This window comes from Sesamum indicum, linkage group LG1 (assembly GCF_026168435.1).
Source record: "Sesamum indicum cultivar Baizhima isolate 11 linkage group LG1, ASM2616843v1, whole genome shotgun sequence".
Lineage (NCBI taxonomy): Eukaryota > Viridiplantae > Streptophyta > Magnoliopsida > Lamiales > Pedaliaceae > Sesamum > Sesamum indicum.
Genome location: NC_142657.1, coordinates 16,924,181 through 16,947,008, shown reverse-complemented (window position 1 = coordinate 16,947,008; position 22,828 = coordinate 16,924,181). Strand labels below are relative to the sequence as shown.

General features: G+C 34.8%; 2 protein-coding genes across 4 annotated transcripts; both read right to left on the bottom strand.

Moving 5' to 3' along the window:
• Nucleotides 1–3,969: 3,969 nt before the first annotated feature.
• On the bottom strand, nt 3,970–13,946 carry LOC105165116 (sister chromatid cohesion protein PDS5 homolog D). 2 transcript variants are annotated; one of them, XM_011084013.3, is made up of 13 exons: nt 13,371–13,946; nt 11,858–12,061; nt 11,557–11,738; nt 11,202–11,328; nt 10,938–11,105; nt 5,775–6,578; nt 5,613–5,684; nt 5,435–5,520; nt 5,144–5,195; nt 4,966–5,049; nt 4,789–4,847; nt 4,565–4,633; nt 3,970–4,480 (listed from the first exon to the last, which is right to left on the bottom strand). In XM_011084013.3, exons 1-13 carry the CDS (start codon nt 13,488–13,490, stop codon nt 4,285–4,287), a joined length of 2,223 nt encoding a protein of 740 aa, XP_011082315.1. In that variant the 5' UTR covers nt 13,491–13,946; the 3' UTR covers nt 3,970–4,284. The 2 variants fall into 2 exon arrangements, with proteins under 2 accessions (XP_011082315.1, XP_011082306.1); XM_011084004.3 differs by having other exon boundaries at nt 4,789–4,853; nt 13,371–13,944.
• A 773-nt stretch (nt 13,947–14,719) lies between these two features.
• Nucleotides 14,720–20,002, bottom strand: SRS (Seryl-tRNA synthetase). Of its 2 annotated transcripts, none has more exons than XM_020697120.2 (10): nt 19,728–20,002; nt 19,358–19,571; nt 18,806–18,906; nt 18,584–18,732; nt 18,402–18,494; nt 17,398–17,577; nt 16,281–16,447; nt 15,685–15,819; nt 15,453–15,546; nt 14,720–15,151 (listed from the first exon to the last, which is right to left on the bottom strand). In XM_020697120.2, exons 1-10 carry the CDS (start codon nt 19,951–19,953, stop codon nt 14,870–14,872), a joined length of 1,641 nt encoding a protein of 546 aa, XP_020552779.1. In that variant the 5' UTR covers nt 19,954–20,002; the 3' UTR covers nt 14,720–14,869. The 2 variants fall into 2 exon arrangements, with proteins under 2 accessions (XP_020552779.1, XP_011082285.1); XM_011083983.3 differs by having other exon boundaries at nt 18,806–18,899; nt 19,420–19,571; nt 19,728–20,001.
• Nucleotides 20,003–22,828: the final 2,826 nt, after the last annotated feature.

The following is a 22,828-nucleotide window of genomic DNA, read 5'->3' as shown; positions in this document are numbered from 1 at the left end:
GACCATCTATGGAAGGCAAACTTCATTTAATCGTGCAACTTTCATTGTCAGCTTTTCTATTGCACACACATTATAAAAGAGATACTTTAATTTTTTTAGTTTTTCCTGTACAATTTTTTATAATTTTTACACAAGAATACTAAGACCAAAGCCACTAAATATGAAGACCAAGAATAATTCAATGTTTATTTCTGGTAAATGAATATCTTGTTCCTCATTTTATTTTGGGTTCATATTATTTTAGTTTCATTTGTTTGTCAAAATAAATTAAAATAATATGAACCCAAAATAAAATGAGGCACAAGATATTATTTATCGTTTAGGCCTGTCAATGGGTGGGTAATACCCAGATCCATACCTAATAATTTTATATTAGACCATACCCGGACCCAATTATTTTATGTTGGACCCATACTCGGCTTCAATCATTTTATGTTAGATCCAGACTCGAACCCAATCATTTTATATTAGACCCAAGCCTGGATTCATACCTAATAATTTTGTGCTAGACCCATACCCGAACCCAATTATTTTATGTTGGACCCAAACTCGGCTCCAATCATTTTATGTTAGATCCAGACTCGAACCTAATCATTTTATATTAAATCCAAGCCTGGACTCATACCTAATAATTTTATGTTAGACCCATACCTAACAATAGACAACTCGGCTTACTTTAAAACTGAGGGGCTAGTTAGTGAAGATAGTGCATTACCGTATGTGTGATTTAATCACATTAAATTAACCATAGACAGGCATTTTCAATAAATACTAGTTATAGTTTGGCATGGTAATTCTGTGTATTATTTTTTCAAAAAAGAGTTAGATCAGTTGTGACTTGTTAAGTCGAATGGCTGCGATCTCTTAACATATGTATTATAAACCCAAGGCTTGGAATAGGAGGAAAGCTATAGGCCACCGATGTCCAACCCTAATTGATTACGAAATTAATGTACTACGAACAAATATAATAAAAACTCATAATATGCACACGCATTAAATGTGTTTTCACCACTAATATATAAAGAAAAGACAGAAGGACTGACAATCAGCATCACAACTCTTGTTGCGCTTGATCTTAGAAGTTTATCACCTGAATTGAATTTCCTATTCAAAATCTTGTCAAAATAAAAAATATACAGCAATTCATTTTTTACCACCGTAAAATATTTAGTTTTAACTATTGTCCAACATACGATCTCGTAACCACAACTCCAACAAAAAACAAATTAAATTTGCCCATGAAAAATATATGGCATTCCTTAGCTTCAATTGGGTGCCATCTCAAGACATAATAATATGATGAATACTTGTAGTTGTTGGTCATACCTACTACGAACTCTCTAGTAACTTCTTCTCCTAAACAAAATAAAGTTCCACCTTAACCTACTCAAACTTTTTCAACAACATCATAATTTAAAAGATTGAGGAAATGACTTAAGTTATGTATGCATGTGTCCTAACTTTTACTTTGTCAGAGGGTCAATATTGGGGTCTTTTAGGTCTAAAGCAATTGACTAATGTTGTAATTTGAATTGGACTTGCTACAAGTATTGGTATTATTGGGCAACCTCAATTAGTGTATTGGCCTACCAGTTGGACACCAGTCCATTTAAAATCATGTTACAGAAACTATTTATTAAATATTAAAAGAAAAGCGTTTTAGTTACTCATTTTTTTATTTTATCTATTTTATGGTAACTTATGATTTAAATATTATACTTTGGGTATAAGATTATAAATGTATATTTGGCTTCTTTTATTTTGTGATGTGAGTTTTTTAGACGACGGGATTAAAAAAAAATTATATTAATTATACTATGTTTATTTTGATTTTTTGGGTTGAATAACGCAATACAATAATTAATATCGAGCTCTTGAATTAAAAATAAGCCTCTATAATGTTATAAAGATTTATGTTTGGATGTATTAGACTGTTTATACAACTTAATAATAAAAAATAAACAAGGACTTAAAGAATATTTGATTAAGTCTTGTAAAGTTCTGTATCTTATAAAATAGTTTTAAAGATCAGAAGATGTTAAATCTTATCAAAAAATAAATTTTTAGAAATTTTTTAATAAAATTAGATTGTTGTATTTAATATAAAATAAATTCAAAAAACTTTTTAAAATTTTAAAATAAATTAAGAACTCTTAACTCTTTTTCTAAAAAGAAATTACAAAGTCCAAATATCTTTTTCTTCTTTATATCTTGAACTCATTTTTTTAAAAAAAAAAAATAGGATAATTATATCTTATGATCTATTTACATAAGCTATCCCTACTTTTTTGACAGTCATGCACAATTTCTATAGTTAAACAAAAAAATATAAAAATAATTTGTATAAATATATCATAAATCAAAAGATATAAATATAATTATCCCTTAAAAAGAATATAATATATTTTATAATATCTTATAAACTTTCAAATATCTTATAATGTATTTAAAAACTTATAAGCTGATTACGGGTGGCAGACAAGTCGAGCTCGCGAGTCGGCTCGATTTTGGGCTCAAGTCGAGCCAGCTTGAGCTTGAGCTCAGTTCTCTTCGCGAGCTGGCTCGAGAGCTTTTTTTATTTTTTTATATATATTTTTATTTTTAAGATTTTTATATATTTAATTTCATATTTAATACTTTATATCAATTTTAAACTCAAAATTGACCATATATAATAATTATTAATCAATATCACATATTTTATTTTGGATAATAATAAATTATGGTACTTTTATTTATACATTTAATCTTTATACAAAAATAAATTTAATCAACAACTTAGTAAATAATTATATTTTTTATAATTAAAATTATTATATAATATGACACATACAAATTTTATGTTATATTTTAATATATATTTGTATTGTGTTATACTTTTTTTAAATTAACAAGTAATTCACTTATGATTTTTTTAATCTATTTCTGAGTTTTATATTTATATCAAGATACATACTATGTATTATGCAATTTATTTTATTACTTATAAATTTATGTCCAAATTTAGTGATTTCTATGAATTAATCTAATAATAATAATAATAATAATAATGATGATGATGATGATAGTTGAACAACTTTAGTTATTTTTATTATTATTTTATTATATATATAATGAGATCAAAAATTTTAAACAATAATTACAATATCTTAAAATTCGAGCACCCAATTCATATCAAATTTAAATATATATAAGATTGTGTCCATTAAATCATATTATACGATATGATTTAAAATCACATGGCCTGATTCAGCGATGCACTGTCTTGAATGATTACTCTTATGTTTCGAGTACGATAACTCGAACATGATATATTCAATAAGTCTAAAACTTTATCAAATTTATTTTTCTATAAGTTTGATCATATCTAACGATTTGATCTGAATTTTGATGGCTTGATTAATCCATGTTGTTCAACAATATAAAATAATAATTACATCAATGTAATACTAGAATTTATAAATATATAAATTTATTGCAGATTGTGAACATATATTAATCTCAACTTTAAAATAATTTTATGTATTTTAATTGCATTATTCCAAATAATGAATATTTTTTTATAATTTTAAATTGTTCAATATGATTTTCTTTTTTGGTAAATTTTACTAATTATATTACTACTGAACTAATTAATAATTTATATTTATAACAATAAATTAAAATTTCATACTATATTTTGATACATTTATAACATAGTATACATCATGCAATTTATTTTATTATTTATAAATCTATATAAAATTTAGTGATTCAATCCCATGATTTAATCTAATAATAATAAAAGAAAAATTATACCAAGTTGTACTGCAAAGCAAATCAAGCTCGAGCCCGAACTCACAAAAAAAAGTCGAAAACAAAGTCGAAAACGACTCGTTTACACCCCAAAAACTGATCAAACATCACTATAATCAGCCTTTGAGAGAGAGAAAGAGAGTAGAAAAATAATACATGGAAAACAGCCTATTTGCCTCTAAAAACAGGAAACTAATACATGCAAACATAAGAAGCACCCCTTGTCTAAAATGTATACAACTCATAAAATCATGGGCCAAAGTGCAAATTAATGTAGTCAAGAACAGCCCTATGCTCAAAGCATTCTAAAGTCTAAGCAGACAACATCAAACTCCAGGTAACAAGAAGGCAACTATAATACATACTTGAAAGTACTGTAAATGTCTATTCAATTTTGTCCTAAAAGTTGGATCAAGAGAAGAGAAGGGTAATATACTCCCAGCTCTTTGGCCCTTGTCCAGCTTCTCGCTATAATCTTTCTACCATCTATCGCATCTCGGGAGGTGGTGTGATCGGCTTGGTTTTCTTGTGCTGGTCGAGGCTATCCGGATGCTTCTTGCCTGCACGGTTATTCTCTCCGACATCCTTTGATGAGAAATTTGCTTCACACATTTTATCATCTGATTCTAAATTTGATGAAGAACCTCCTGATTTAGCGAGGCCACGGCCTTCGCCTTTTGGCCTGACACCAAAGGATGTTAGCATTTAGGACAAGCATAGGAACAAAAGTGGTTGAGTTAGATGTTTTTAAGGCTGAGAAAGGAACCTTATTGATGATGTGGGGGTATGCTGTTTTCTTGATGAACCTGGCTTTCGTTTTGTGATCTTCTGAATCCTGCTCCAAGAACATAAATGGAAAATTTGACAATGCCATAAGAATTCAGACGTCAGACACATGGAAACATAACTCGACATTATTTTGTCAGCACAAAATCAGTCGGGGCCCCGAGAATTTGAAATTGCTTATACTATGCTTTAGATTAAACTTACTTGACAGGCTTTTCGGCAGGAGATGGATCGTGATCATCAGCTTCTTGCTTCTGATAGGACTGTATCTAAATGGGCACATTTGTAGAGACAGGTCAGACCAAGAAAGAAAGAACACAGCCAATAATATCACAAGAAAAGATTAAAACAGAACAACAAATATTTTAGGAAGAATCTGACTTTTCGAGGCTGCTTCTCACTGAACAGTTCCCATCTTTCTTTTTTCAGGTTCAAGACTTCTTCTTCATCATCATCGTATTTAATCTGCAATAAAGCCAACGAAAACGGCCGAGGATGAAGTCGGAGAAAGTCGCGAAGAAGTTCATATACCTACATGTCAAATGAAAAAGCCTATCACCCTGTGCTTCTTTGTCAAAGGATCAAAAGCTTCGACGGTCCCTGTGTAGAACCTACAAATATACCAGCCGTTGAAATGAGAAAAAAACGTGGTTTTGCATGTTATATGAAGTATGCGTAAAATTCAGAGAACTCAAACATTTGCTGTTAGTGTGTCAAGATGTGGTTTTTCCAGAATGCAACTTGGCTTCATAAACACCAAGTACAACAAGAAAACAGTTGAATCAATAACAAAAGAATATGAAGAACACAAATATATTGCTGTAAAGAGATGACCATCCTTTGCACTTACGTTTTGTCAATTGGCCACCAAACCATTATCCTTAAACTGACCAACTCCTCTCCATAATCGACACTGGGCGTTATGGACTTCTGGTTCTGAAGCAAATATTCCCCAGATTATTATCACAGGAGACATCTCAGAATACATTCTAAATTTACATCATTGCTTTGCTACAATAGAATTATACCTTTTCCGTTTCTGGAGCCAAATTATCAGGTTTCTTGGCTTTGGGAGGACCAGCCATGGGACATTCCACCATCTACATCAATCGTCACAAAGAAGTACTAAAAGAATCTAAAAGGCACAGAAATCTGTCAAAAGGAAATAACAAATACAGTTTGATCATAACCTGTTCCACGTCGTCTCCCAACTCGCGTTTCGGGATGATAATTTCATCCTTGATTTCTTCCTTCCCACTAAGTTCTTGAAGCAAAAACTCGTCTTTTCCTTCTGACTCAGTACCACTGCAGTTGCCTTCTCCCTTCACTATGTTAAATGTGCTCGATCTAGCAACAACCTTTTCAGCTCTGCTCTTTGGGGCGTGGGGACCTCTCTCCTTTGCCTTAGTTTGCAAGATCTTCCTTCTTTGCTTTGACAACTGTTCCTCATCATCATGCTCATTCGGCATGGCCTCTTTCTTCTTGGACCGGCGCCTTTTGCGAACACTTCCTTCGTTAACAGAATCAAATTCTTTCTGTGAAGAATCACTTGGAATGTTTGGTTTTCCAGGTTCTGACGGCACAAGCAAGTCCTTCTTCTCCTTGTTATTACTTTGATAAGATAGTTTTCGGAAATCCTTGCCTCCCATTGCCCACACGTGTTCATATCCCTCCTCTGGTTTCATTAAAGTGTTGGGTCTCATCCCCCTTCTCCTTGGAAGGGCTCCCATATCCATCTCCAATTGTGAAATTTCTGCATTATTGACTACTTCGACATCAGATCTTGCGTCATTACTTTTAAGCTGCACAATTTGCTGACAGCAATTTAATGTCACCAATGAATTTTCATCATCCAATATATTTCCATTTTCATCCTTCTCTTGATGAGTGCAATCCTCTTGCTCAGCCTCGGGAACTCCGTCCAACTTGGATACTCTATCACCAGACGGACCGGCTGCTACAGATGGCACAGTTTCTACAACTTCTTCTGCCACCTGATTCATAAAGAAAGATAACGAAAATAAGTACAATGTGTGAGTGTATATATCTATGTGCTAGTGTGTGCGCTGTGCACATATTTATAAATTGCTTTGTATCTGGGTAAGTGAACATAGTAGAACATATGCAACAAATTAATTTCTAGACATGGAGTGCTACAAATATCCTGTAATTATTTGAACAAAAGATTATAACTAAAGGCAATTATCACCCTGGTGTGAAAATATCGCACACGTTCACCACGAACATCATTTGTACAAGAACCATGTTAAGATACGTTTTTCTTCCAAGTAACAGTTTTCATCCTCTAGAAGAGTGCCACGTATTCAGGTCCAAGATACATATATATTCCAGATAAAGGAACAGTCTTAGCACCCAACTCGTTACCTTAGCTGCAAGTGTTTCCGTTACCACACTTATGGACAAGTAAGATCTGTAGCCAGAAATGTTATAACACTGCATATTTACTACTGCTACAAAAGTATAAATGCACGTGTTTGAAACATAATGGATGGAAATGTTACAAACACTTTTCTAATAGAACTAAGTCCGTGGAATAACACTCTCATTCTGTTTCTTTGCTACGCTTTTCAGATGTAATTCAGGAACCGTTACTAATTTCTTTGTATCTTCCTCTTCTTGCTGATTTAATGCACAACAAATCAATAATGTGATATCGAATCAGCAAATATAGGCGACCCAAGGAAATTTACCACTACTTTAGCTTATTTGACAATTACATGAATTCCCTACGGAACACTTGCCCAAAAACTAGAACAAACAATTTTAACATATCAATGAACTGACGAGTTCACTCACAAATGGAGGTCCCAATTTGAATACAAAATAACTAAATTTTGAAATTTCGAGTAAATTTCATTTTGCCATTTCAACTATAGCGATTTTTGCACTCTCCTATCCAAATTATTTTTGTTACACAATATTTACACATGGTTAGGCAAATTCATGTGCACATGGGAATTTTAAGGGCAAAACGGTGTACTTTGGATGGTATAGTGTAACCCAAAAAAAAAAATAGGTGGCGAAGTACAAAATCATTATAGTTCAGATGACAAAATGTAATTAACTCATAAATTTTTTAACGCATTAAGAAAAAGAGATTTTCCCATCAAAAGGTTTAGACTGTTGGCTCAAGGGTAAAGTTATCATCTTTCCATATATACTAGCAAAAGATCCCAAATATAGAATACAATTGTGTTAGATTTGTTCATCCAATATAACTAATAGAACGACAAAGCATCAATATCATTCGGTAAATTCCAAATTCGAAAGGATTATCTAATTTAGTTTCTCTGGATACAACATTTCTATAAACTGTTATTTCCGGATCTTAAAATAAGAACTAACTTGGTAGCTTTTCTAGAATCTTATAAGTAAAGAAAAAATGGGGAAAGAAAAATTAACAAGGGGTGGGACTTCTTACAACCTACTAGACAGAAAGAGAACCACAGAATCTGATTGTCCGGTTAAATAATTGGTTCACCCGTAATCGAGAAACAACAACCATATGAAGAAAATTAATTGGAGGATGAAACTAAGTTTCTCCACCAGCTATGATAAATTTGCTTTCCTATTTGAAAGCAATTACTATTTTTCATTGAACTAATTTTTGTTTTATCACCTTCTATTGTCTATTAGAAGTCAATCTTAACATTGACGATGGACACAAGATCTCGAGCTAGGAATAGAAATGCGGGCTAGCCGACCACAAAGGAGAATCAGAAATGTCCGGGGGAATTTTCAAAACAACCAAGGACCTGAGAGCCAATAGTGGAACTTATTTGTGGATGATTCATCCACATCAGGCAAGTGGTGGAAGCCTTATGCTAGATAGGGGTGTCCAAAATTCGGTTTACCGGCCGAACAGAAATTTCCGTCCGTACCTCGTACAGAACAGAAATTTGATTTAGTATGCGGTAAGTGTTCTTTTCAAAATTCAGTTTTCGGTTCGGTTTCGATATTTTGGGTACTACTTAATTGTACCAAATCGAATACCGATTTTTATTTTGAATACATATGAATACAGATTTGTAGGATTTTAAAAAAATAAAATCAGCTTTTTCGGTAACCTTGGTTTGGTATTCGGATGGTGTATCAAAATTTCAATTCGGTTCGGTACCGTATTAGCAAATGAACACCCCCATGTGGAGATCAACTTCATACACATTAACCTTAAATTTTGTGACCTCCACTACCGAAGTTGAATATGGAGCTCTCTTGGCGGAAGGAAGACTAGCACAAGTTACTGGAGCCAAGTACTTGAGATCACACCGCGATTCCCAATTAATTGTCAATCAAGGTGGAGGAAATTACAAAGCGAAAGGATAAAAGATGATTAAATATTTAGCACGTATTATAGCATTACAAGAAGGATTTGATGCTTTCATATTGCATCAAATCCCTAGCACTTGTTAGTCCTAGAAAGTACACCAACTAGCTAAGTTGGACAGTTCGTCGACCTCACCGAAATGCAAACGTATAAATTTGTTAACTCAAGATCAATCTGAAGTGGAGGAGATAGAAGATGAAGTGTTAGAGACAATGTGAAGCCCAAGTACAAGGATGAATTGGAATCATATCTAAAAGTGGGAACTTGACTGATGAGAAGAAAGCAAGGTCACTGCAGACAAAGCACAAAAGCTGTTCGTTTCACATCTGGAGGGGATTTGTACAAAAGAAGCTTCTCAAAACTTGCCTCAAACCCATCAATGGCGAGAGAGTAGCATATGTCCTAAGAGAAATCTATGAAGGAAACTGTGGTATTGACATCAGAGGAAGATCACCAGCACCAGCAGACAAAGTTTGAGCTGGTATACTTTCAGCCAAACATGCGTAAGGATACGCTAAGACTTGGTGAGAAAATGCAGAAAATGTCAAGAACACAGAAATGTCGTGCATTCTCGGCATCCCAAATGCAACCTACGCAAAGCCCTTGTCCCTGTGACCATGGTTATTAATGGCGCAAAGCGAGCGAGGAGCAATCCCAGCGCCATTCTCAGAAAATGGTGTTGGGCTTTGCTATGGCTGCCGAAAGGGCTGCCAATTGCCATTTCTCGAAATGGCTCTGGATTGCGCTTTGCGCCCTGGCTTGCCACTAATAACTATGCCTTCGACCAATAGGGAATGGTGACATAGTGGGGAACTGCCTCGGTGAGTAGGACAAAGAGAATATTTTATTGTTGTAGTTGACTCAAAATGTACAGAAGCAGAGCCCCTTGTAAGATTCTGAAGAGGGAAATCATTTAAATTTATTTGGCGAAACAGCATTGGCCACTTCGGCATTTGCAAGAGCTTCCGTAACCAACCAACTGACTATAATTTTGTATTTAATGCTAATGCAAGTAAACAGTAATTATGATTCCGATTTAAATTAATGACTACTTCAATTCCTCATTCCTATACCAGTCCCCATTTCCTCATTAGAATTTTTCTAATAATAGTCCAAATGAAAATAGATTTGCTTGTTTGACTTTACAAGTATGCACAGGCTGCTTTATAAATTAGCATATAAAGCTTCACCAAACACCTACTCTTTATGTTTACAGTGGTCAGACAGAAACACTGTCTCATCCCATTTTAAGTCCCCATTGTTCACCATCTCATCCAGTTTCAGAATTCCAAGATAACGATTTACGGCCCAAGGAAAAGCTACATCAAGGAGTTCCTAGAATTTGTTAAATAAAAAGGAATGGAATTAGTTCCTTTCCTTTCATTCAAAAGTCTCCCTTAATGCTATCAAGCAGACTTTAGTTGGTATCAACTCTTTATTGGATGATGAAGTGCAATCAAGAGCGGAGAATTTTGATAGCTTAGTCTCCTTCAATCTCAAGCGCATTAATGATAAAATTATATATTAATTCAATCATTTGGTTTCGAGAAGCTGGTAACATAATATCACTTAATAGCATACAAAACAAAAATCATAATATTCTATGATAGAGAAATTTCAATCACCAACGCCAAGAAAACAAAAGCCAAAAGGAACAAAGAAATAATCGAAGTGTATACCACTTTGATTATTTCACTCTCTTATCCATGGTATATAATAATCATGTTCCAGAATTGTTCAGAACAAATCAAAGCATTTGGGATTAAGTAAAAATCTATGGTTTTCATAAGAGTAAAGCCGGGGTATAGTTACAGCGCCCCCATCCATCTTCCACAAACATCTGATCATCCATTATGCAGTTTGATTTTCACATGTTCTATCCAGTAATTCAGCAATTGATCTCTCACAAACAGAGAGAGAATGGCCAGCATAAAATCATTTATTTCACAGAGCAATGGAACAAAGCACTAGCCAAAAATTAAGAAATAAATGTAGAAGAACAAACCATGGTTTCCCCATTGGATGTGTCCTGGCATAGAGAAGCAACTATTGGAGCATAATCATCAACATTCAGGTTCAATGTCGTCACAGCTTCTCTAAGATAAGGCTGGAGTTTGGTCCCACAGCCTTCAAAGACGATCTTCCCCAGCTCCCAGGAAGAAGGTGAAATATTCTGAAGCAAGAAGAAATACGATACAGCTGGTTACAAAAGAGACAGAGATAAACACAAAATAATATTAGTCATAAAAGATTGAGGAGACAACATTACCTTATTATCCATTCTGACGCTAGCTAAAAGGGGCCTCAGAAGATCCAAAGAGACCTCATCAATTTCTTCTATCACCATTCTCATGATGGTTTCCATGTAGTTGACAATATTTGAGGATGGATTGGACCTTCAATAGAATCAGAAGCTCAGTTAATAGGCATTACAGAAAGAAAAAACTGATGATAGAGTCATGCAAGGCAAAGCCTGGTACACGTAAGCATTTCAAAAATTCAGCCACTTGCTTGAGCAGAACACATTGATCGCACTCCTCTTCAAGTATACCACAATTCGGACCCAATTTGTAGTCTTACCTAATGGCATTGAAAAAAAGTTGGAATCATTTTTGCAGACTCACCTAATGGTATTGAAAAAGAGTTGGAACATGTCAACAACAATCTCATCACTATCTATATCCAGCATTATCAAGCATGACCGCACTGTTGCCAGACCTTCCAGAATCTGCACAGCTCGTAAATAATTGCTACCAGTCTCAGAGGACAACGGCCTAAGTGCGACCAGGAATAACTTGAAAATCTCCTGTCACCAGAAACCACAGACAAGTTGGTTTGTTTACTGATTATGTGTTTGAACCAAGGAGAAAAAGATAAGTGGAACTGTAGTTTATCTAATTCAGAGAACTGATCAGAACTTCTTACCCTCATATCCTCGTCATTGTAAGGGAACTTCGGAGCTGTTATTCTTGTGAGCTCATTAAAACAAGATGCAACTGCAAGTTGGACATTTTCATCAGCATGCCGCAAGAGTTTATCAGAGATCAGTCCCTTCATTACTGGATAAAGGGCATCTTCTGTAGATGAGGGAGGCAATTGCCATACCCTGGCTAAAACGCTCTCTGCTTTCTGAAAATGAACACAAGACCAATGACATTTACCTAGGTAAAGAAGTTTAAATGGGTAAATGGGAGAGAGGGGGAAAATGATATATGCCAAGGAGGAGAATAATATAAAGTTAGTTAGTTTGCAACTCAAAAATGTAATTTGGACTGTAGCAATGATCTGTAAGCATTTTCCTCTTCCATCAGTATCATAAGAACTAACTTGAATTATATGCAGGGCTTCCTATGCATATATGCAGTTGAAAATAACAGATTGATAAGGTCAATCATCTTTATGCAGTAGAGATCAAACAAACTTTTGAACTTTTAACCAATAAAGAATTGCTTCTTATTTCAAATTCAGGTGATTGGTGAGGCAAAACAAACTCAGAAAATGAGCTGCAAGAATCTTCTGATCTGACAAGCAATACATCATGTAGCAGGCATAAACAAACACATGTTAGACTCATAAGTTTACATTTGCCCCAGTCCTTGTTGAACAAATGATTAAACCGAACATTTGAAAATGCAACAAGTCCATGAATTTTAACCAAAAATGAGGAAGATGGCTCTTAAACAAGTCCATGATTCCAGAAGCTAACTTTTCTTATTAATCCCAGAAACAATGCGAATATATAAAATTTAACCATCAGAAGCCAGAACTATGATCAACCCAATACAAACACCAAGTTTATAGCGATAACAGCGAAAATCCACACTGAAAAAAAAAAAAAAAAAAAGGCCACCATTTTCAGGTTACAAAATTTACCTACACCATAGAGAGAAAAAATGCAGTTTAAGAATCAATCTAGAAATTACTAATCCAATTAAAAATAAATAAATGAACCCAAATTCCAACACAAACAAGTATGAAATCAGTTATATCCTGATGCCCCCTGCCAAAGAAAAATGCATTTATGAATCTCAATTGAACCCTCACCTGAAAGAGACATCAAAACAAAAGAATTAGCCTTTCTGTGTGTGTATTTAAACGAATATACAAGACACACCTACGAATGCAAGTAATGAACGTGATCATAGAACAATGTGCTTGAACTGAGGCTATAAATTAGACATGGCAGGCACCCACACAATCAAGGGTTTTGCTGCAAGTTCAATAGAATTGAGATTTCACACATCAAACAGGCATTTGCATAAATAACTCCCAACACGTCCATAAAATTCAAGACCCTCCATATGTGAAACACATTCAACACACGATGATCCCTGACAAAAAAGGAGCCTCCACAGCGATATAACACACACAACAAACACAGAAGAAACACACTCGCATGTGTATGTGTGAGCCCACAAAAGGCAATGGGGGTTTATACCTCAAGACGGATGAGAATTTCATCAGTGGAGGATGGAAGGCTGTGAAGCTTACGCCCAGCCTTCACCAACTCATCCTCAAGCTCCTTCTGTGCAGCATCATTGTAACTAGTAGAACCCATTCTTTCAATTCCAATTCACCTGTCAAACAAACACAAAAAAAGTTCAAGAAAAATTCTCCAAGAATTCAACCAGCCCACCACCCAAAACTCTGTCAAGAATGCACTTGAATTTTGATTATATCCCACAAAAAAAGCAAGCTCAGATACAGCTAATGCTGATGATGTATGAAACGGTGGAGTAATAGAGGGGTCTTTTGCAAAATGTCCTGCATGCAGACCCCCTCTTAAACCTCCACCCGGATTTTGCCTCATTTGATGAATTCTGCTAATTCTTGGCTTTCAAATCCGTGGGATTCACAAGATTAAATTTTTATTTCCTTTTTTTCCTATGGGTGTTTCCCTTTTTCCTCTTTTTTTTCTTTTTTTGGTTGAAAATTTGTAGAATGTGATTAATTGATATGCAAAACCACACAAACACACACAGTAATCTAGGAATTTGGTACTGTCCATTAGCATGTCTGAGCTTTTGGGGTCTTGTAGTGCTCTGTGAAGAGACCTGATTGTTGTGCTGTCAGAAGGGAAGTGAAATGCCATTATAGCCCGCCCTGGGGTTTTAGGAGTCTGTGAAAAATAAATGTTTTTTGTGTTCTTGCTTGGTGTGTAGTTCCAATGTTGTCATGTTCAACCAAAATGTTACATAGTACTTAAATTGGGCATGTTTTCTTGTCTCAGTCTTCACTTGTTTTCATTATAATATACATATTATGTTTCTTTCTTTTCTTGGTTAAGGGGCTTAGGATATTTTAGTACTTCTCAATATAACCTCTTGTTGATTTTCTTGTAATTCTTTTTGTTAATAAATCAACAGTGGCCAATAAAACTTTATTTGATTAGTAAGATTAACATGTTACAATTAAAATATTATAAATTCAAGTACAATATGTAGATGTATAATTTTATTTTTATAATAGTTTGTTGTTTTATTTAAATTGTTAATGTGTTGAATTAATTTCTAAATTTGAATTAATCAAATAATGTAATAAATCATATTTTAAAAAATAAATTAATAATGATTATCATAATATATAAATAATGTTTATAAAGATGAGAATTTTTTTTCAGAGTTGCAGCCTTTGACAGTGTGGGACCAATGAATCTTATATGATAAAATGATTTAAATGTGCGAAAAACTCGTGAAATTCATGACCGGTCAAGCACGAGCCAATTAAACTTATAGAGTATCTGATTGAGTTTATAAGTTATTTAATATTTTAAAATCAAATCAAACATTTGATAAGTCCTAGAAATATATCATAAATGAAATTATAAAAATTTGTAAATATATTTAACCAACTTGCTATTCTTCATACTTCTAGCAAAATGATAAAGCCCAGACAAAATCCTATTGCCAAATAAAAACGTATGTTAATCCTCAGTTCTTAAACTAACTCCTGCTTGTATTTATAAGAAATGATGTCAAGACCACCCATGAATGGCCTTAAAGGCTCAGGTACAACAACAGAACCATCCTCTTGCTGGAAATTCTCAAGCAAGCACACAATCATTCTTGGAACGGCACATGCTGTGGCGTTCAGCGTGTGCACGAACTGGGTTGGTGGAGAACTGCCTTTACCCTTTTTGGGAATCGTTGATAGTTCTGGACGATACCGGATGCCTAGTCGCCGGCTTTGGTAGTCTGTACAGTTAGAGGCACTTGATATCTGTCCAACAATTATGATGCGAGGGTCAACAGAATTGAACACGAGCAAAAGGTGGATTAGTGCAACATAACGTGAGTTCTATTGACAGCCGCAGAAATTTAGACACAGTTCAGTACTCTTTATAGCCATGCGGGTTACATTACAAGCTCCCTTAATCATAGTGCATGTAAATGTAATTTTTTTAAATCTAAGGGTTTTTTTGCAATATGTCCAAAGATCAGGGAGTGGCAAGTAATTATTGATAAAAGAAAATCTGATTTCAGAAAGGTAAACGACCCACTAGCTTATAACCTCGCCATACCTCGCCATACCGGCCCAATCCAGGCATCCAAGCCTCTATGTCGAATTTACGGTATGCTGGTGCACCCAAATCCTCTGTTGCCATGTCCATTGTTCTGCAAAGATAGCACCGTAAATAGAAGTGATGAACAAGTGCGGAGGAAAAGAAGTGCTATACAGATATTATTGATCAAAAGAGAATGTACATATTTTTTGTTTGGTAAATACAGATGAAGAAAAAATGGGATACACACTTAAAATGAAGTCCCAAAGACGTGAAGAGGTCTTCTTCGATCTTGATAAGTTCTTCGTGGAAGGAATTACTTTCCTCTGGCCTGCATAAGATGAACATCTCCACCTTGCTAAATTGGTGAACTCGATAAAGGCCCCTGCTCCAATATTGTCACTGATCAATCAGTACATGCAAGAAAAGAAGGACAAATGCTAGAAAAATTTGCATGTGTCTTCAGTTATGCCAGCAGCGCCTGAAGCACATCAATTTATAACTCAAAAGGCATTGAAGAAATATTTCGAACCAAATATACATTACACTGGTGCATGTTTGGCTGCATTTCCAGATAAACTCCTGAAGCACTTGTCCAACTTAAGAAATTGAAGTATAAGGTGAACTAATGAAACGGATTTCTCAAAGTCAATCATGAAAGTTAATGAACATACTTTTCACATTGACATTAGCAGGCTACCATTACAGTAAGGTTCTGCCTGTACTTTTCACATTAACCCCACTTACAACATAAATGTCATTGCTTGACGTGATATTAGGGAAACACTTGTAATTCTTAAAAACTTTGTTAGATGATTCTCCAAGAAGTTGCCACAAAAGCTTTACCTAGTTGCAGTGCCTGCAGCACCAGCTTCTGTCCGGAAGCAATGTGAGAAAGCCACATATTTTAAAGGTAATGATGACTCAGCAAGTATGGAATCCATATGGATTCCCCCCACAGGAATCTCAGCTGTACCTATCAAGCATTGGTCACTACCTTCGATGGAATAGACCTGTCAGAATTTGTTACATGTATTAGCCAAACCTAGAAATGCTTTTATCAAATGCAAGTCTTCTCACCTACCATGCAAGGGCTTCATAGTGTTCAAAAAACCCGTACTATTCAGGGATCTTAAGGTTTCATTTCAACTAAGAAAGAGGTTAACTGAAGAAGTTACAGTCACCTCAGTTTAGAATGAAGTGTAAACACTTCCACTCTTGGATTAAGTACTTGTTTCTTAACTCAAAGAACAACAGATACAGGTGAAGAATAGCAGTGGAAACAAGAAGTATGCTGCATTTAGAAGTTCATACACAGAGGCTTAAAATATAAAAGAGAACACTCCCTCCTATCCTATGCAAGATTGGCATTCTGAAAAAATAATAAGCCATAAAGTGTTTTACCGCGCTTGATGGATATCAAAATAGAACTGGTAGCTACATGGCAGGACTATTAACAGACAGGTTCGAATCATAGCTATCGGCTCACTTATTCCTCATTACAGGCAAAATGCGATAGGCAATGAATAAAAAAGGCTATTACTTGATTCACAGGATAGGCACAGGTATTCTTTCTTCCAGACCGGGAATCCTAGATGGAGAGAATCTGGTCTTGCTTGTCTTTCATTCCAGCAACATGTGAAAATTATGGCTCTCTCATGCCTTTTTAGGTCCCAAGAGAGAAACTAGGTCACTCATTTGAGGATGTTGATAGATTAAAGATTGTTCAGATGTCGTCATAAGGGGTGGGGTGGCGGGGGGGCCTTTAAAAAATTTTAAAAAACAATTAATATCAATAACATTGAAACACACACCAAAAGAAAAAGGAAGGGGCAGAGAAGTGTGAATAATCACTTAAAGATGCAAATGCTGCCAAAAAACAAATTTAATTATCTAAAACAAAGTCTTTGAGACAGCATTAGCATGTGCAGAGCAGGGGGTACCCACTACCACAATTATTAACCTGAGTGTTAGTTCCACGGGGTTGGAAACCACATTTCTCCACCACAGAAGATCGGACAATTTCTGGCGTTGTAAGAGGTGTAAATCCCCTTTTCATCACTTCCGACACAGCCCAGTTTACAAGTCCCATCTCTAACAAAACTGCTTCATTCTTCAGGTAATAGAACTTGGACCCACTCACCTGTAAAGAAAAGTGAATGGATGCATGAACACAAGAGCAACAAAGACCATCCAGTTCTCATCCTTGATCCTTCTATGTTGGTTCACAGACTACATACAAGCCACGAGTAAAGAGCACGATGATGCAGTTAAAATTAGGAAAAGCTGCAGGAGACCACACCACAAATAAATCATCAGAGTTTTCATAGAGCAATGCAAGTGCATATGAGATCTTATATTAAGCCACGACTGAATGGTTTTTTTTTTTCTCATTTAGCTGACACTAACCAATGAAAGCCCCGGCATTTTCTCTCAACAATTATGCCCTTTATTTTAAGTAACAACATAAAAATAATATTGAGATCATCAGTTGGCAGTTGCCTCCATGTCAACTTATCAACAACACAAATATGATGTACAATCTTCTTTTAGATAATGATAAACGTTACACTAGAGCATATTGAGGCACTGCAACAAGGAGATACCACAACCACAAAACTTATCAAACAGATCATGGACATACTAACTATGTAAAGCTGATATCTCCCAAAATTCTTACAATTTTTATTGTGCTTGAGTGTGTCGGCAATCTTGGCAGAACAGGGAAATTGATATGTCGGGGGTAAAAGAAACTATTAACTATCTGGGCTAAGCTATCTTCACTTGCTATAGTGCTCTTGGACTTTGAAGACCAAGGAATAACGGACCTTCTATTACTCTAAAGAAATTTGACCGCCGGTGCAGAGAAATAACGGTTTCTAAATTTTATAAGTTGGTCAACCCCCTTTTCCCCTTTCTTTGCAGTAAGATAATGAATAACAGAATACCTTTGGTTAGAAAGAGTACCTCAGAAGCAGCATCAAAGTCAAATAGATCCAAGTCTTTTCCAAGCTGGACATGATCCTTTATAGAGAAGCTAAACTCACGAGGTTTACCAACCTATAAATGGTGGTGAAAAGATGAGAGAGAGAAAGGAGGAGGACGAGATGAGGCATGATATGTCACAAAACAGAGAAGGAAAACATTACCATTTTCCTCACAGTAGAAAAATCTTCTCCACCTATTGGCACATCTGGATGTGTCATGTTTGGCACACATTGTGCTTCCAGTTGGAGCTCATCCGTAAGTGTGACTAGGTCTTCTTCCAGGGTAAATAGCACATCCTTTAGATTTTTACCTGGATAAAGCATGCATAGAATGAATAAACAAGATAGTTGAAACAAGATATTCAAGAAAAACATATATACAACCTTCTTCAATTAGTTTCTGCCTTTCAGAGGGTTCCAGTTTTCCCTTCATCTTGTTTGCAACTACATTTCTCTCTGCACGAAGCCTTTCGACTTCCTGCCATCTGTAAGAAACAATTAGGTACCGAAACTAGCCTATCACAATCTTATTCAGAATTCTTCTACCTTTTCAAATACTCTCATTCAACAATTGAGACATCTAGTTATTCCAAAAGTCAGTAATAAAGTTAAATGTATATCAGCCTAACACTAACATCAGAAGAATTCAACAAAATGCACATAATTACTAATAGGAACAAAGGTGAAACCTTCTCATCAGAATCATGAAAAAAAGTTACAAAATGCCACATCCCCCTTAGTTAAACAGTGCAAAAATCCAGAGAAAGCTAGGTGATAACTGGTACAAGTTAAAAAGAGAAAAACACAAAAGTAATCATCTATAAAAAATCAAACCTCAGGAGTAAGGTATTCAGAAAATGCTTGTAGATAAAAGTGTCGACACTATGTTCAACTCAAAACAATGTTTTAGAAAGACGCACGAAAAGAAAAATATACCTAATTTTTCCTCTCTCAGACAAATGAAAACTGCTATTAAGAATGCAGAACTGGAACCTGACCTTCTGAACATTCAACAATTTATCATAAAGCTCAAGAACAAGGTCGAGATTAGCAGTGGAGTTCCGGTTCTTTATGTTGGCAGCAACTGCCTCCTTGTTCTCCCTTATCCACTTGAAATCTATCACCGCTTTCCATTGAGGCGCCTTGAGAACTACAAATCACCACCACCAAACAACCCGTTAAAGAAAGCCAAAATGAACTACGAAAGAAAACTACCTACCATTGATAATAATCGAAAACGCACAAACACCCAAAAAACAGAAAAAATCAAACACAAGCCAGAATCAGAAATTCATAAAGATTATACCTTTATGTTCATCTGGGTCCGAGGGGGCGGCAGGATTCGTGGTGGTGGGTTGAGGAGCGGCGGCGGAAGACAGTGCTCTAGCAAGGAGCGGCGACCGGCTGCTGCAGCGGAGATAGCGAAATCGGCAGGGGAGAGGGGTCAAGGCAGTTGGGATCCTGTAGGGCTTGGAAAAGGGCCTGAGAATTGAAAATGGAGAAAGTCTGAAGGTACGGGATTGCAGCGCCATTGCTGCTCAACTCTATATTATCCTCCCCTCGACCTGTTTTGAAGTTCTTAAGGATGCCCATGAATCTATTCAGACACACACAAAAAATACAAAAGTGGCCCTCATATTTCCTAAATTCTCTCCCAAGTACAATTTTCTGCCTTATAATTTCATTTTGCCCCTTACAAATTAGGGTAAAATGATGGCTTATGAAATCATTTCTCAAAATTGTATATAGTGACAAAGAATTCTATGATTTGGTGCCCATATCAATGATTATTTTGCAAAGCCTCTATAAATTTGCTTTTTCACTGCATTTAAAAATATAAAATTATATTTAAAGACTCAACTAAAGTTATCAAAAGCAATAAAGAACATCTTGAGGGGATAAATATGAAATTAGGGTTGCCATTAAATTATACATGAGTATTTTTAACAAGAATAAGAGCTTATATTGTTACAACCATTGCCACAGCGATAATAATTCATCGATCTCCGTCATAATTAGGGTTAGTCGGAAGAAAATTGTTAAATTTTTGTTAGTCGGACTTGATTATTCCATAAATTTTATCTATGCTTGTCAATAATCGGGCATTACTCTATCCGAATTCAGACTCAATAAATATCCATAGTTATTATTTATATATCCTACCAATATTATACCTAAAATAATTGGGTTTAGTTCGGATGTTACCCATTGAGTCTATATTAAAATGAACAAAGCAATTATATATTTTTTTACAATAATATCATTACTTAATACTAAATTAATTTAACAAAAATATTTCATGAACTTTCAATAAATAAAATAAATTAAAAGCTATTCCATTTTTTTATATGTACAAATTGAACATCGTTACAATATGAACAATGATCTGGACTTTGTTCAAATAATTAACCATTATTAATCAATTACACAATCAACAATGAAAATCATGTTTTAACTTTGAAATAATTCTTTTTATTCATTTGAAATTGCGTTCAACATTAATTTAATGAATTTTTTAATTCAAGTTCAAAAAAAAATTATTAGTTTCATATACTAGTCTAGCATAATTAATTTAATTTTTTATATATTTTTTTCATTCTTTTTTATTACGTTCAAATTAACTTTATCATAAATTTAATTTGGAGGTCTTACAGTGCCGAGCTACCCGTCCCGCTCATTCCAGCCTTCCAATTAGAAAGTCAGAAAACGAAGATGAAAAACTTTTGTGCGCGTGTGTGTGTTTTCAAATATCAATATGTAAATAAAGTAATATAGTATATACAAAATTTAAAAATTTTAAATGACAAGTAAAACAAGGATATATAAACAATTTACAAATTTGATAAAATGTTATATTATTAAATTTTACCTGTTCAATATTCATACCCATGCATATTTTAGAGTCTAGATTCTATCCATACCCAAAATACTTATTTAGATGGGTATAGGTCCAGGTCTGAGTTTAGCATAAAATAATTGGATTCAAGTATGGGTCTAACATAAACTTATTGGGTATGAGTTTGATATTACCCGTTCATTGACAGGCCTAATTTCATTGCACTTCATTTTAGATTTAATTAGGAAAAAGAATCTTAAAATTATATTTACTTGGACTTTATTAATTATACAATAAACCTTATTGCACTTTGCTAAATAATAATTAATCAGTGTCATTTGGTCGAAATTTTTTATTACCTGATTAATTAGTATTCAGTTGGTTGTGTGTAATATCGTCTTAAACACAGCCTGGGTAATATTTGGACAGCATCCGATGAGCTACAAAAATAGTGTCGAAACGTATGCATTAATGCTTTTGTGTAATTGACATGCCACGGCTTCATATATTACTGGTGGTTTCTACCAAATATCAAACACGGCCGATGGGATGCAAGACCAGCCAGTTTCACACTATAGCTGCAACATTTTTGCTGCAATCCAGGAGATTTTCCTGCCATCTCTACTACCTTAATTTGATCAATAACAGTCACCAGATCTTCCATGTTTTCTCAATTATCAATTGATTCTTATTCAAACCGTCTGGGTGCAAGGGTACTGAGAAGCAAGTCTGCAGCCAGAGTGTTGGCTGCTGAAGAAAAAATAGAGTAAAAATAGTGAATGGGACCATGATAAATGGATATCAGGTTGAAAGCAATAACATCATTGTCATCAAGTATAGGGAGAATGTTTGAAAGGCACCTCCCTAGACAAATCTGCGCTCTATCCGGTGAGGTTGCTTGGTCTTGATATTTCGGAGATGGCCCAAAGATAAGGTTTAGAGTTACAAGGATTGTGGTCTGTGAAAAGCCTCCAAACATCCAGTTAGCAGAGTGACTGATGTAGGAAACAAAATGGTAGTCCTACACTAAAAAACTTTTGGACTGGCAGTTTGTAGGCGCATCCAGTAGCATGGATTGCATACGGCCTACTCATCTATTGCAATATGTCCCTCAATCTAAGTTGAGAATTACGATCTTGGTTGGTCAAGATCTGCATGAAAGGCTTGCCCTATAGTGCAGTGAGTATATGCCCTATTCATTTATTAAAACGTGTTTGTAAATCAATAATTCGAAATTGAAATTTTGTTCGGCCACAATTCGGGACAAAAGCTTGCTCAATATTACAAAGGATGAAGAGCATTCATATATTGAATGCGTCTGTCAATTAATAGCCGGGGATTGAAACTTTTGGTTGGTCACGATCTGTGTGATGAGCTTGTGCAGTAGTATGTAGGAAGGTGGCATTCATATAATGAAATGCGGTTGTTAATCTATAGTTGAGATTCAGAATTCTAGTTGGTTAGGTTTTGCATGAAAAGACTTACTTAATAGCATAGATGATATATAATCTATTCATCTATTGAAATATGCTCTCAATCTATAGATACTGATCAAGATTCGTAGAAAAGGT